Below are 14,947 nucleotides of genomic sequence, written 5' to 3'. Positions count from 1 at the left end.
GTTAATAAATGTCTTTACATGAATCATTCCCCCTACAACCGGTTATGCATTCAACATTCAACCCAAAATTCCAGAACTGTGCGATGGAAAAAGGAAATATTCTTCATATTTTTGTGCCAAAATGAGTATGCCCCCCCCAAGAAAAAAATACAGCAGGTATTTACAGTTATTAAATTTAGTTTTCACATTTATTTAACAGGTATATTGGGAGATACAATATGATCCAAACATTTGCTTTTGATTTTTTTGTACAGATACTCAACATTCAAAGACAAAGAAAAAGGCAATACATAAAATTTGACAGTATTATTACCATTCTTGATACTTTATCCTTTTAAAAATTATAACTTAAACATGTTCATATAAAGGCAATTAAAAGGAGCTGGGTAGTCATAAAGGGAAGAGAAATATAAAGTGTGCAGTGCAATAGGTTAGAAGCAACTGTTTTGGCCTCCTGCAAGGTGGCCATTTGGGTCTGGGTTGAGTCTTCCTGCAGCTCTGCTGATGTCATTGTCAAGTTTCACACCCACGTCAAATCCACACGTACCTCCACATCCATCCCATATTTTTTTTTTTACCCCAGATTGACAAGGCAACCCCTGGAAGTACTACTGTGTTACCTACGAACAGTAGGGGAAGAAAAATAAAAACAACACCCCCCAAAAACACACTGAAGATCAAAACCAAATGAAAGAAAAAAAACAAAAAAAACAAAACGTGAAACTGTGAAAGTCTGCCATTTACACAATCAAGGATGGGTTTTGATTCCAACTCTTCCCCATCCTTGGATTTTTGAACCCAAGGATGAATTCTCTGACACATTGGGTTAGTGGAACAGGTGGGTAAAGATATACATAAACAAGCACACACGCCAGTGCAAACGCGCACACACACACAAAAAGAAAATTCTGTGGAGGTCAGTCATACACGTTGTCTAGTTTGAGGATGGGCGTGTGGTTAGCGGGGTGCAGCAAGGTGGAGGTATTCAGAACGTCTGGTCATCATTGCAAGAGTCAGTCCAATGGCCGAACACCTCGCAGATCTCACAGTAGGGCCGCTCGTCGCCACGGGTGCCATGGTAGGTAGTGTGGGGAGGGGAGTCGGGTATCTGGGCCTGGGTGGGGCAGTCCTCCGTGTCATGGAGGTCAAAGCAGTCACAGATGTCGCAGAAGAGTCGAGGTGGGGGCTTCTTTTTGGATGGGGCCTCCTTGAAACTTGAGGTGGGAGTGGGTTGGGGAGCGAGAAATAAAGAAGCAATTACCCACACGTGAAGGAAGAGTGCCATGTAACCTACAGATAACACAGCTACAAACTACAAGGGGGTTGAATTACAACATGTAATGGGCAAGAGTAGGTGTGGGATTGGAGTTGACTGTGGTACCATTTACTGACCCTGAAATGGCATCATATATTTTGCAAAAAAACAAAAAAAAACAAAACAAAGCTGACCCAAGTCACATACTTAGAAGCACAGGTAGGAGGAATGGAGGAGAGGGAAAAGGGGCAATGAGCGGGGAGAGGGGCTGGGACTCACCCGTCATAGTTGTCCAGCTCGCTGGCGTTATTACCATTGAGCGCTGCCTCTGCCATCTTTTCCAGCTTGCCAGTCAGCTCCTGGTTCTTCCTCTGCAGGTCCACGATGACCGAGTTCAGGAAGTCAATCTGCTCCAGAGGCAGAGATACCAAGAAAGGGAGACTTAGCACTGACACCGTCACACACAGAGCAGCCAGCTCAGCGCAAAACACACAAACAAAAAAAACCCCAAAAACATTCACCTCATAAGGCACATGCCCAGTCTCCAACAACATCAAATATGCAACATGGATATGCATACAAGAACGCTCCACACAGATCCAACATTAGGTTATCCTGGGAGGACCATCCCAATAAGTGTCACACAAGCAGTTAGTACATTCACACAGGCCCTTTCAGGCTTGCTGTCACACTCCACCCCTCCCTCCCTTGTTATTAGACCACCGAAGAGTGAGATCCTTCAAACTGCTTGGCCAGTCCCTAAAATGAGAAGACAAACCCAAACACAGCCCGACACATAACCACCCGAGGTGAATCAGACAAAACATTAAACAAAGGCTGTCTAGATCCGCCTACCAAAGAAGAATCGCTGCAAAAGAGCCTTGATCTCCGTGAATGAAGATCTGTTGGTATCATCTTTAGAATGTATATACATTAAATACAACATTCAAAGACTTTCTACACTAACCACAGATCTGGGCAGCTCTGAGCATCATTTGAGAAGCTGTGTGCTCTGGTATTAAGGGTACTGATGATCTGTCCAAGATATAATAATATACATCAATTGAATGGGTCCTGTAAGTTGTCGAAAGTCGAAAGCTTTTGCAAATCAAATTGATAGTTTAACCACGACAGACAACCTACGTGCACGGATGCTACGAGCATCTGATTGTCCAATGGTAAAGGGCAAGAAATTGTTGAGAGGAACAAAAGCACATAAAGAACAGTCAGAATTCAAAGAGTGGATCCAGGGGAATCTCATCTGTTACTACAGAAAGCCCGATTCTTCCTTGGGAGATGGCCAGAACTTGGGGATTTTCTTTGAAAGAACAGAAACAGAGACGGAACAGAAAGCGGACATGCTTGAACGGAACGGATGAGAAACAGTAACGAACCGCTGCCTGATTGAGGGGGAGCATTGCCAACATCAGGGAGAAGGGAGGAGGAGAGGAAAAGACAAAACAGAGGTTAAATTCAAGAGGACCCACCCCCACCCCGACACCACCCATTTCACAATGACTATAAGGTCAACACGGGGGACAGAGGTCATCGGTGACAAATGAAAAACTAATAAAACACAAAACAGACTGTGCAAGCATTTTAACCACACCCACTGAAACCACAGGAGAACCTCAGAGTTGCATTGCCGGACAGGAAGTAGCTATATGCAAATGGTGGGAATACTACACACATTCCATGTCTTTGATCCACTGATTAGTCCCAATTAGAGCTTTGCTGCAGACATCAAAGCTTGTGCCATTAAGTGGTTTGGAAGCCCATCACTTCAGATAGCACCTTCAGATAGCACCCACTTACCAGACTACTCTGAGGTTGTACTGTAAAACTAAGTGACATTTATAACAACTTGACAATGGGACTCTCACATTGCAATCCACAAAATGCTTGGCCAAAATGGACATCCAAAAATACTAATTTTTTCATCAAAACAGTACAAGCAAAAATCCTACTAAAATTGGTCCATCAATTCCATAATTTCACAGCAAACTACATACTTGACATGCAAACACTGACTTTATAACATCAAGCCTATCCGTTGCACACAATAAGTGTGAAATTAACCAATTCACTGATTTTAAGAAATAATCAGCTGCCAAGTGGGTATTTCTTTACAATTGGTAAAGACCGTGTTAATGTTCAGAAAACCTTTTTAAATCATTTTAAACAGTTCAGGATACAGAACAAAGCGATTTTGATAAGGTTGATCGATACTGTTGGTTCCATTAGAAGAGAAACCATCATTGCAGTCTCATCTATTGGTTTGCAGCTTTCACTAAATCTTCTTTCTTTCAGCGGTGATGCAATGCATGTACCTGGCTCTCAGCAGACTGCTTTTCCTCTCTGAGCTGATCCACAGCTGCATCACCTGTTGAATACAGACATCACAGGTGAATATTCAGCATTTAACACACTCCTGAAACCATTAACTTACTTCTTGACCCTCCTAAAAATCAAGCACTTTTCAGTCATCAGTCCAACCCAGCAAATGAGTGTTACAATATAGGAAGAGAAGACTACAGCTACATGCTGAACTATACTGTTTCAAAACCGCTCACGGCAAGCTGGCCGTTCAAAACCTGTGACCTCACCCGTGGGGCCAGCTGTGCTGTCCGCCGGGCCCTCTGCCAGCTTCCGCTCCAGGCTCTGCACCCGGTCCTGCAGCCGTGCCTTGTCCGTCTCCAGAGCCTGCACTGCCGACTGCAGCGTCTTCGCCGCTGCGCTCTCTCCACGCAGCACGGTGATCTGTGCAGACGCACAGACACGTACATTGACATATGTTAGCAACATCACAACCATGAGAAAATACAGACTGTTCTGAAAACATAAATGCCTTCCTGTTTGATATCTATTCATTCATATATGGATGAGAACAAGTGCAATGTATTCCAAAAAAAAATAATAATAATAATTTTGTGACCTATAATTAAGAGAATTTTGATGCTACCACATAAAGCTGTTATGTGTTATTTTTATTTTTGTGAAACACCTAACATAAGGATTGGCGCTGTTATATGGGCCTATCCTCAGAAAATACGAGTCTGGGGGAAAAGCACAGCAGCGCTGTCTCAGAGCCACACAATGGCAGTGCCAGCAGAAGCAGCCATACCGGTGCTGATCCCACAAGCCCCCTCAGTTTCTCCGGTTACCTCATTCCTCAGTGTCTCCAGCTCTTTGTCCCTCTCCGAGATCAAGGCACTGGTTTTCTGGATGGATCTCTGGAGGGAGGCTTTCTCCTCGTCCGACTCCTTCTTCAGTGTGCCCTCTCTGTGGAGACATGTAACACCTTAGGAAACTGGCCTCAGTGCAGTGGCAGGCAGATGTCACGCCTGTCTGCGGGCACTGGGAGAAGTTGCACAATGTTTTCCTCACACTGCAGCCATCACTGAATCCTGCACCCATGGTGCATACAAATGCAATCCACAGAGAAGATCATTCTTAAGAGGAGAAAATCTAGATGTAGAGATTGATTCAGACACAAAAACTATTTCAAATCTTTCTTCCCCCCCTCTGTCAGGCATGTGCTATTACCATGACATCACTACAGCCAGGGAGAATTTTTTTCAGTGATTCGGACATGTTTACATACACATCCTGTATATTCCAACTTATATAGTATGACAGTACTTTTTTTGGGGGGAGGGGGCTATTTCCTCAGGAAGCAGTGGGCATGTGGAGTCTGAAGATTCACTAATCGCAGACAATGCCCGTTTCATTTGCTACAAAGTCTACAATGCACTACAGAGGGCCCAATGCCATTGGAGGACTGGTGGGCTGAAACTGAGGACAGCTCAAACAAGAATGCTGACTTCCAACTTGGCCCGGCTTCAAGCGTAACAACTCGGAGTAAGACTGTGAGACTGTCGCAGCCAAACCTACTAACATTCTGCAAGATTTTACAAGCTCAGCTTTCAGGAATTATACCAGCAGAAACTGAAGTTTTGTAAACAGACATATCACTCAGTACCAGTCAGAAGTTTGGACACCTGATTGAGATAATGGGAAACACGCTAAGGCATTCTAAAACTAGACATATGCTTAAATGCCTTAAATTTGTTTCTTAGACAAATATAAATAGAGAAGTTGATGCCTGTGTATGAATTTCTTTCCTAAAAAAAATTTTGGTTTAATACTTTTTTGGTCACCACATAATCCTGTGTGTTATTTCATAGTTTTGATGTCTTTACTATTATTCTAAAATGTGGAAGACAGTAAAAATAAAGAAAAGCCTTTCTATGAGTAGGTGTGTCCAAACTTTTGACTGGTACTGTACATTGTTCATTGGTTCAATGCAGGGACTGATAACATGAAGCAATGGGTAAGTTTTTAATATGGTCTTCACTTATGACATGCAAATCTGCCTGGATGAAGTGGGTCATTCATACACTTTGTCAGCAGATGGATATTCAAGGACTGAATTTTGTTTGGAGAATGCAGTTTTGACAATGCGGATCACATGGGGCTTTGATTAAAGGCTACTCATGCATTTCCTTTTGCACTGTGAATTCACCCCTCATTCACTTCCTTATTTTCCCACAAACGTGTGCAAGCACTAATACCTCGTATTTGTTGAGTAAGCATATTATTACTGATAGCAGCAATACGTTCTTTGTCACACCCAAACCATGCAGTGGCTTTGTGCTGTTTTTCAAGATCAAGAGGTGGATCAAATTCAACCTGATCCATGTGAACATTTTTTCTCATATCTAAGATGTTGACTTGATTAATGAAACAGGCGTGGAACAATTTTCAGCAAACAAATCAAACAAGGAAACAAGTGACTACAGTACCAAAGTGAAGAAGTGACTGCAAGAAGTGATATAATTCAAGCATTACTGAGATCAGATGAGAAATGTGAATTATCTGGGGGAATTCAACAATTTGGAGGAAATGATCTGTATTAAGATTCTCAAATTCAGACTAAAAGACTGACAAAACAGTAATCACTTGTCGGCATGATTATTGCTGACCCATGGCTCAATTGCAGCAGGTAGATCATGGGGGCCGACGTCAGGCCTGCAAGGTTGAACCCGCAGATACTTCACCAACCAGAAAAACAACAAAAATAACCATTCTAGCAAGAATGAAGCAAGTACCTTAAAGAATTATTGGGCAATCTTAAAAAAGAACACCAGACGACAAGGCACAAGTTAGGCATGAGAGAGAGAGAGAGATGCAGGGTGCATTATACAGACATGGAAATGTTAGCTTTTAACGTCCTTAAGAATGTGCAAATAAACTCAGAAAAAGATGCATAAAGTACAAATGTGGACAAATCTAAAAAGCAACACAGTTTAAGGCAGTAGCTGACAAAATATTAGATTGAAAAAAGGCTCATATTTGGAGGAAAAAAACGAGCAATAAATTGAGCAAAGCAATAAAAAAAACTAAAATCATTTATTGTTGGGTGGATAGACTTTCTTCAGTCTTACCATTAAAAGACAGACACATAAAGCAGGGGAGGCAGAATGGGGAAAGGGAGAGAAAGGACTCCTGTGAGCAGGCTTGGTGAAAAGCATGGTGCCCATGTCAGTGAAATCAGTAATCATCACAGTAACACACGAGGTTCATATAAAGCCACTGTATTCCAGGATAGCTGCTGAAGCATGGCACACATGCACCCAAATGCCACTGGATGCTGGAGATGCACACAGACTAGTACCCAGGTCAGCTGGTCAAAGTCTGTTAGTGTGGTTGCATGGACTATTACATACACTATATGGCCAAAAGTATGTGAACACCTGACCATCGCACCTATATGAGCTTATTGGACATCCCTCCACCAAATTTCACAGTAGGCACTGTGCATTCCGGTAGGTAGCGCTCTCCTGGCATCCGCCAAATCCAGATTTGTCCATCACACTGCCAGATAGTGAAGCGTGATTCACCACTCTAGAGAACGCGTTTCCACTGCTCCAGAGTCCAGTGGCGGCATGCTTTGCACCACTCCAGCCATCGTTTGGCATTGCACATAGTGATGTTGAGCTTGTGTGCAGCTCCTCGGTCATGGAAACCCATTTCATTCTTGTGCTGATGTTACAGCCAGAGACAGTCTGGAACTCTGTAGTGAGTGATTCGACAGAGGATAGGCGATTTTTACGTGCTATGCGCTTCAGCACTCGGCACCCCTGCTCTGCAAGTTTGCATGGTCTACCGCTTCATGGCCGAGCTGTTGTTGCTCCTAGACGCTTCCACCTGACAATAATAACACTTACATTTGACCGGGGTAGAGCTAGCAGGGCAGAAATTTCACAAACTGACTTGTGACAAAGATGGCATCCTATGACCGTGCCATGTTTAAAGTCACTGAGCACTCCAGTACAACGCATTCTACTTCTATGGAGATTGCATGGCTATATGCTTGATTTTATGCAACTGTTAATTGGTGTGGCTGAAACACCTGAACTCAATAATTAGGAGGGGTGTCCACATACTTTTGGCCATATAGTGTATTTCAGTTCCAAATATGAGACACTTTTTACTGGTATGCACTGGATTAACAATAGACTAAATCCCAGCAAGTTCACACATTGAGACTCATTTTTCATAGATTTTGTTTCTTCCAGTAACCTAAAGAGGTTTTCTACATGTTTGCATCCCAAATATAAAAAAAGAAAACGCAACATTTTTGACAATTTTATCAAACATAGCCCAAGTAACCTTTTTTATTCCTAAACAAAGCAACTGGATACAGGGTCAGTTTATATCATGTAAAGAGCACAGCTTTTTCCTCATATTTTTATTAAAAAGCTGTCGAGTCACAGCTGCTTGATTTGGTAGCAAACATTAACTTATTTAACTCAGATAGAAATCAGTGACTCTACATCTGACCACACATCATACAAAGGTGACGATGCCAGCTCTGTTAACACCATGTTGTTCTTTGACCCCATCCAACTGGCAATGAAAATGCTTGAATATGCAATCTGTTAATTCTGTTAAATCTGTTAATATGCAACAGATGATAGCATTTTTGCTTGTAGAGCTGTTATGTTGATATTTAAATGATTGTAACACATTTTTAATCAATTTCATCTTAAAATAAATAGCAACATGACCTGTGGGTGATCTTTATAACGGGATGTGTTTAACCATGTTTGCAAGACTGAACCCACAGAAACCATCAGGCTGTGAAAGAAGCTCTAATGCAGCCAAACTTACACATCACCTTGAAACTTTTTAAAAGACAGCATGGCACTACTGACATTTTCTAAACTGCCACAACCACTGCCACATATGATGGAAGAATATCAATGATCTTCTACTTCTACCCCCAAATCTGCCAAACCTCCCCTTTTCTAGCTGATGTAGTATTAAATGACCATATCTAATGAAATGGGGGAACCTGAAAGGACACTTGAAAACTATGGTTTGATTTCTGCATGTTATTGGCAAGGCAGGTAATTTACTACATATCGTACTATTAACAGACATGTCTGCGAAAGAATTTCCCCACTTAAGATACATGGTTCCTGTTGAAGACTGTGAGAAACAAAAAGTAATACTGATTCTAATTCTCAGCCAGTCTCTCATGTAATCCCTTATCTTAAAAGTTAAATATTGCTAAGAGAAACCCTGCTGGGAGCCATAATGGATATCAACTCAAATCCAGGCTCAGCAAAAGGCAAGTCTATTCTCCAAGTGCACAAAAACTCTTAAGCCTTTAGGCACCATATTATTAACTCAATTAATGAGTTATCATAAAAGGAACAAGGAAAATCAATTATCTAGCTAAGAGTCTTACCCATACAGGGAAATAACTGGAGTAATAAAACCTGAACATAACATCTATAACAGGCAGAAGCACTAAGGGACTTGCTTATTCATTTCCCTGTAAACACCAAATTTTTAACATACTTGAAAGAAATGAGGTCAAACAAAAATTTGTGACCATCCTTCCTTTGCAATAAAAACCTCTAGAGAGATGTCAACTGGCTGTGGACTTCTGGCCAACTTTAAGCGCCCCATAGAAATATCAGTAGCATCCCTGCTGACCCTGCTGGTCCAAGGCTGCCATGTGGCTTTAAACTCTTACCTCTTCTTCATCTCCAGGAGCTGATGGTTGAGACTAGAGCATTCTTCTTCCAGCTGAAAGAGAGTATGCCACATTTAGACCACTTGACCACACAGGAAAGACAAAATGTGATCACAGTATGTAAATAAAGCATGGCACGGGCTGGTGGGAAATATTCAATGAAGGCAGGCCTGGTGGCCCAGGTATTAGTTGTGTGGTTTACCTTCTGGTGATTGCTGGCCCCCTGGCGACTGCTATCCAGTTCCTCAGTTAGCCTGCTGTTCTCCTTCTGCAGTGCTTCCAGGTTATGGGACTTCTGACTGGAGGCCTGCTTCAGCTCCTCTCTAAAAACACCAGAGAGAGAGATTGCAGTCTCCAAAAATTACTACAAGATAAAAGTGCAGCGGGGTGACAGACAATTTCAATCTCTACGTAAAATACACTGGAGCTGCAGGGCTTCAGCAAACAGGTTTGACAGAGGCTATTCATATTGATCAGCATCTTCCACAAAGACAGGACCATACAAAGACAACTGTAATTTTAAGGAGGATATAAATAATGGTACCATCAGAACCAAATCTGTTAAATTAAATGCAACCCTGGCTTCTCCATACAAAGCTTAGAACAGACAAGTGGTTCCCTCAGCCTGACACAGCGTAGATAGAGACCACCATAATTTAAATGCTGCTGTTTCTTCAAAGTAGCAGAGAGTGCCAACCACTAGCGCCAGAGACTCTGACAGATTCAGTGAGATCGGCACCAGCACTAACCATTATTTTAGTTTTCCTGTTGGAAAAAGAGCTATTTGGAAATCTGAGAAGTATTTGGAGAGCATCAGAAGGCAAAAAGGGAATACTAGCAGACTCTGATTGTGGTTTTGATCAGGTCACTAGAGTATCAAATTAACCTGAATCTGACTTAGCTACTAGATTTTCGTTACACAGTCCAAAGCCAGCAAATGTAAATTTTGTTCACATATTATATTTTGCTAAAGGAACTAAATGTGACTTTCACCTTACAATTCAATACAGTGAAATTGAATTAGATTAGTGCATACTATTTTGCATTATTTTACCATTTATGTATTACCAGTAAAGCTTTTGTTTAAAAGTAGGTATTCCTAATATGATTCTTCTCACTATCCTACAGGAATGTATACCGTCTAAAATAAAAATGACCAGACTGAATATGGAGGGAGTGTTATTAAAAATACAGTGTAAAAGACTTGCATGTAATGTCTCCTGCAAAAATGCACCAATAAATATTGGTAGGGGAACACATTTCATAAATGCCCATGACACATTTAAGCTTTAGAGATAAGGAGCCATCCCTCAGAGAAAAGCCATACTGCTGCGGCATGTCTCGTTGCATGCTGCATGAGAAATGTCACAGCTAACCTGTGTTTTTGCACTCAGTTCACTGTGAAAACATCACTGTACATTTCCATGCATGAACTACACATTCATGCTCGCAGCTTGTACGCACCGTCAGTTTTCAGATGCTTTCAAAGGCAGCAACAACAAGCACTAAGGTGTTTCATGGGGGATATCCCCACTAAACTCAGCTCTGCCGTAACATTAAATTTTTATTGAATGAACCGCTTTGGCAGATGAACGCAGCACTTTAAACAGAGAATACTTTATTATATAAACCCTAAGCCAGTCAGTGCTGTGGAGGACAGAAAAGAACATCCCTCTGTCTGACAAAGCTAAGGAGTTGATTAATGGTAGAGAGGAAATCAAAAAGTATTTCTGCTTGCCTGTGATCTACCAATGACACTAGTACTGAAACCCTGCACTGGTGTGTGTGGACGTGTTGGCTAGGTGCGGATTGTATTCAGAGGCAGAGTGATAAACCTGTTATTTGTGGCTGTTGGCACCAATGCATAAGCTCATTGACCATCTTGAGGCTTATCAAGTAGCCAAGGGAATTCTGTTCATTACAAAGATGCCATCCAAGTGCATGCGTCACACAGCAGGAGTTCAAGAGGAGCTTCCTGCATTGGGTGATTATTATCTACAGAGCCAAAAACACTTCCTGATGTCACTGCAACATCCCAATGGCTGCAGTGAAATGGCAAAAGTCAAACAGTGCTCAGCTGGTCGTCTAGACTTTATATCCAACCAATTACCAGCTGGAAATTGAAACATCGGATCTGTTGAGCAATCAATATGTTGTTATACCACAATTTTAATTTTGAAATGTTCTTGAGCTGTCTGGTTCTGGTACTGTCAAAACACAAACACCTCCATTGCCCTGCATTTGTGTTAAGTTTTTCTCAAGCATAAAGACGATGGCTTAAACAAGCAATTAGCCATTCAGATCATGAAATCATGACCCCAGATGGTATCTTCTTGCATCCCCAGAATGGAGGATGGAAAAGAGCACTTATCAAACCAAATGACCACCTCAATAAATAAAGCACACAGCATGTGTTTAACTCAGCACAGCCAGCTGGATTTCATTGTGACGCCAAGGACACAAAGTGGGTGTGAATCTCCACACTGACCAGCTGTCCTGTGGTGAAGCAGCTCGGCCATGTGGTCATCAACATGACATAAAAAAGGCTGCGAGTGTGCCCCCTTGGGTTCCATACCAAACCCTCTTGTTTAGTGGTTTGATCCACTGAAGTGGTGTCCACAAAGTGAGAAGGACTCAGCCATGAGTGCCTGCGTGTGTTTGGAGGGGTGTATGTTTACAAACAATACTCACATCTCTTTACACAGACAGTTGATCCGCTGGCTCTCAGAGCCGAGCTGCTCCTTGGATAGGCTGAGCTCCTCCTGGTACTTGGAATTCTGCTGTTTCAAGGCATCGAGCTGCAGGCAAATACACTGGAGTCAATGGAGAGTCAAACACGCATCAAACAAATTCAAATTAGCTGTCATTTCCAACATTGCCCCCCCCCCCCCCCCCCCAACATTTCCAGCTGTTTTTTTGTTTTTTTTTTTGCAGTGAAACTCAGGGAGTGCTGTTTTCAAGGATATAAAGAGGAAAATGTAAAACCCATGAGATGACTGACTGCGCTATACACATAGCTGCCAAACACAGTAAGAACGCAACACAGCTAACAGCTCACATTCATCAAGCCGTGTCAATGCAGTGTAAACAAGGTGTCTAAACAATGCCTGCACTGATGTTGACACCAGCTAATTTCCCCTCAGTAATTCCATAGAAACCAATAACAAAGTGATCGCGCTTCCCCTTTCTTATGCTACCTGCGGCACTCCCTCAAGAAACAGTGCATCTATTTGAATGCCGTTGCTGCGTCCCGTTTCATGCCTGGTGTCACGGCAATCAAACGTCTCTTAACGCGACCATAGAGCAAAGGCATTCATGCACTGGAGGTGGCTGGGCAGAAGGGGGCAGGTGACTGGGTGCACAGAAAAAATAGAAATTCGAGTCTCCATCCAAGCCACTCTCTTAGGGTGAGAAAACACTACTGCCCTGCCCACCTGCCTGCCTCCAGTACCTTAATTCATAATAAGATCTGGCATGCCAAAAAGTGATAAAACGTATCTCAGGATCGTATATTTTGCATTTGCCATTTCCACCTTTACAGCAGCTACTAAACCAGTTACTTCATCATTTAATTCAGGATAAACAAAAAGGCCAAATGCTTACACATGGCTGCATGTATTGGCATGCATATATTGACAGACTTAGGCTAATGAATAGCTTGGCCCCAGTCTCACATCGGCAAGTAACCTTAAATATGTAAGCAAATATTTAGGATAATATACCTTTTCTGTACATTACATTAAACTGTTGTGCCATCCTTGTTAAATTTTTGGGAAAAAAGTCAGCCATTCCATCAGCAATATTCAGACACCCATGGAATAATAGTCAAATTAATTTTAGCTTGCTGCTAATTGTCAGTGATCATTGCTGCAAGACACTTCATTGAAATTACTAAAAACATTGCGATTTATGTTCCACTTGCACCGTAACCATTACAGCGAGCGTTCATCAGCAGTGAGCTGAGATGGAAGGTTCTGACATTTACCCTAAACTTACGAGGACTCCTTATTTCTTAATATTATTCATTTGACTAAATATCATCAAGCGTCGGTCTTTGGTATATCTGTTCTCATTGGCATCAGACCCCTTAAAAAAAGCCAAAGAGTAATGTCAAATTCTTTCACTTTTCAGTTTTGATTCATGTTGTCTTTTGTAATATGACCTCCCTATATCACAAAGGAAGTATCAAACTTGCGTAATTAAAAGCTCATAATTCATTTTATATCCAAGCAAACTGGTTAGTTATTGGTGGCTGATTTGGTTGGAGTTCAAATCTTCCTAAAGGGAATGTTACTGGCGGATATATACGGTGCTGAACTACAACTGGGATATTTTAACATTGCTATATTTCAAGTAGAAAGGCTAGGTGTTGAATCAGCAGTGTTTGTTATATTATTAAGCCTAACAAGCCCACCACTTGGCCTACTGCAAACAAGTTAATTTAGCAGATACAACATCCGGACTATTGGCATTCCTGTGAATGCCTTTCAAAAAATGAATCACTGCAGGCTTATGATGTCAACTGATCAGCTAAATCAGTTTTTGCCAATTGTCTTTCCACAGAATAGAACATCATGACTGTGTTAATGAAAGAGTATTGCAGCTGGAACAAAAAAAAAACACACACAAAAAAAAATCTTCAGCGCTGTATAGTATTTATCACATTTGAGTATAATTCCTGTGGTGCTCATGTGTAAATGCCCTGGGAAATTACAGCCTTTGTGCTAAATGGTTGTCTGTGAAGCGCTGCACTTCGCCAATAATTGTTCACAGCTGCCTAATGGGCTGCAAGTCTCCTTCACAAACCCTCCTCCAATCCGCCATTTGCAACTAACATACAACCAATCAATGACATTACACACTTGACTTTTCAAATTAAATAAGCCATGCTTCTCTAGGAGACACTAAAGTGAGGGAAGACTACAGAGTATCTGCAACGCTTTTAACCGGTTATTTTTTTACAGACACACAGCCAGCCATGCATCCTGGTCTTACAAGTAGCACAAGGTAATGAAGACAGAAGTACTGTGGGACAGTTTAAATGACCGAGCCAACATGGTCTGCTGCCGCCAGTCCCCAACTGCCTTGCACTTTCTACAGCAATGTCTTACCACTTCAGACCAAAACAGAGACAGTCTGAACCCCATACAGTCTCCAGCTAGTCTCCAACTCAGCATCATCTCACCTGCCACCAAAAAGTGCTCACTCTGCCTGATTTCTCCAAGTGGTTTCATTGTTTTACCTGTAAACAAATGCGTGCATCGTGGCGCTGAGCGTCTTTCATTAACCCACAGCCCCATCTACAAACACAGCATGACAGGACGAACAACGCCTGGGAAGAGCGCGTGCTCTTCTCTCACACGGTACCTGGAAACGGGACATGTAGAGGCTGGAGTAGCTTTGCTGCAGGGCTGCCATGTCCATGTCTGAGGACCTGCGTTCTCCCTCTGCTCTCGTTCCACACAAATTCTACCAATAACGGAGAACCGCCCCCAGCTGGGAGAGCGCGGTGAGAGTCTGATGCCTAAGTACACTCTCAGACGCGCTCAAGGACAGCGGTGCTCCGTTACGTAACGCTCCTCACTGCCCCGTTCTTCTCATCCACGCTCCTCCTCCCTTCTGCCGTTCTCCCCTTCCCCTCC

The 14,947-nt window shown here is 42.3% G+C and overlaps 1 protein-coding gene across 2 annotated transcripts in view; it reads right to left on the bottom strand.

Moving 5' to 3' along the window:
- The window catches only part of LOC118776004 (CAP-Gly domain-containing linker protein 1-like), a 54,515-nt gene continuing 39,568 nt past the window's right edge, over positions 1-14,947 (bottom strand). For both annotated transcript variants that reach the window (XM_036526018.1, XM_036526019.1), the window contains 10 exons: positions 11,997-12,103; positions 9,508-9,628; positions 9,306-9,358; positions 6,367-6,387; positions 4,420-4,537; positions 3,862-4,015; positions 3,586-3,638; positions 2,650-2,655; positions 1,535-1,662; positions 1-1,214 (listed from right to left, as the gene is read on the bottom strand). In XM_036526018.1, the coding sequence (XP_036381911.1) occupies positions 986-1,214; positions 1,535-1,662; positions 2,650-2,655; positions 3,586-3,638; positions 3,862-4,015; positions 4,420-4,537; positions 6,367-6,387; positions 9,306-9,358; positions 9,508-9,628; positions 11,997-12,103 (990 nt within the window). In that variant the 3' untranslated portion in view covers positions 1-985. The remainder of the gene's footprint in view (positions 1,215-1,534; positions 1,663-2,649; positions 2,656-3,585; positions 3,639-3,861; positions 4,016-4,419; positions 4,538-6,366; positions 6,388-9,305; positions 9,359-9,507; positions 9,629-11,996; positions 12,104-14,947) is intronic.

The sequence above is a fragment of the Megalops cyprinoides genome, chromosome 4, assembly GCF_013368585.1.
Source record: "Megalops cyprinoides isolate fMegCyp1 chromosome 4, fMegCyp1.pri, whole genome shotgun sequence".
Classification (NCBI taxonomy): domain Eukaryota; kingdom Metazoa; phylum Chordata; class Actinopteri; order Elopiformes; family Megalopidae; genus Megalops; species Megalops cyprinoides.
This window is presented reverse-complemented; position numbering and strand designations above follow the sequence as displayed.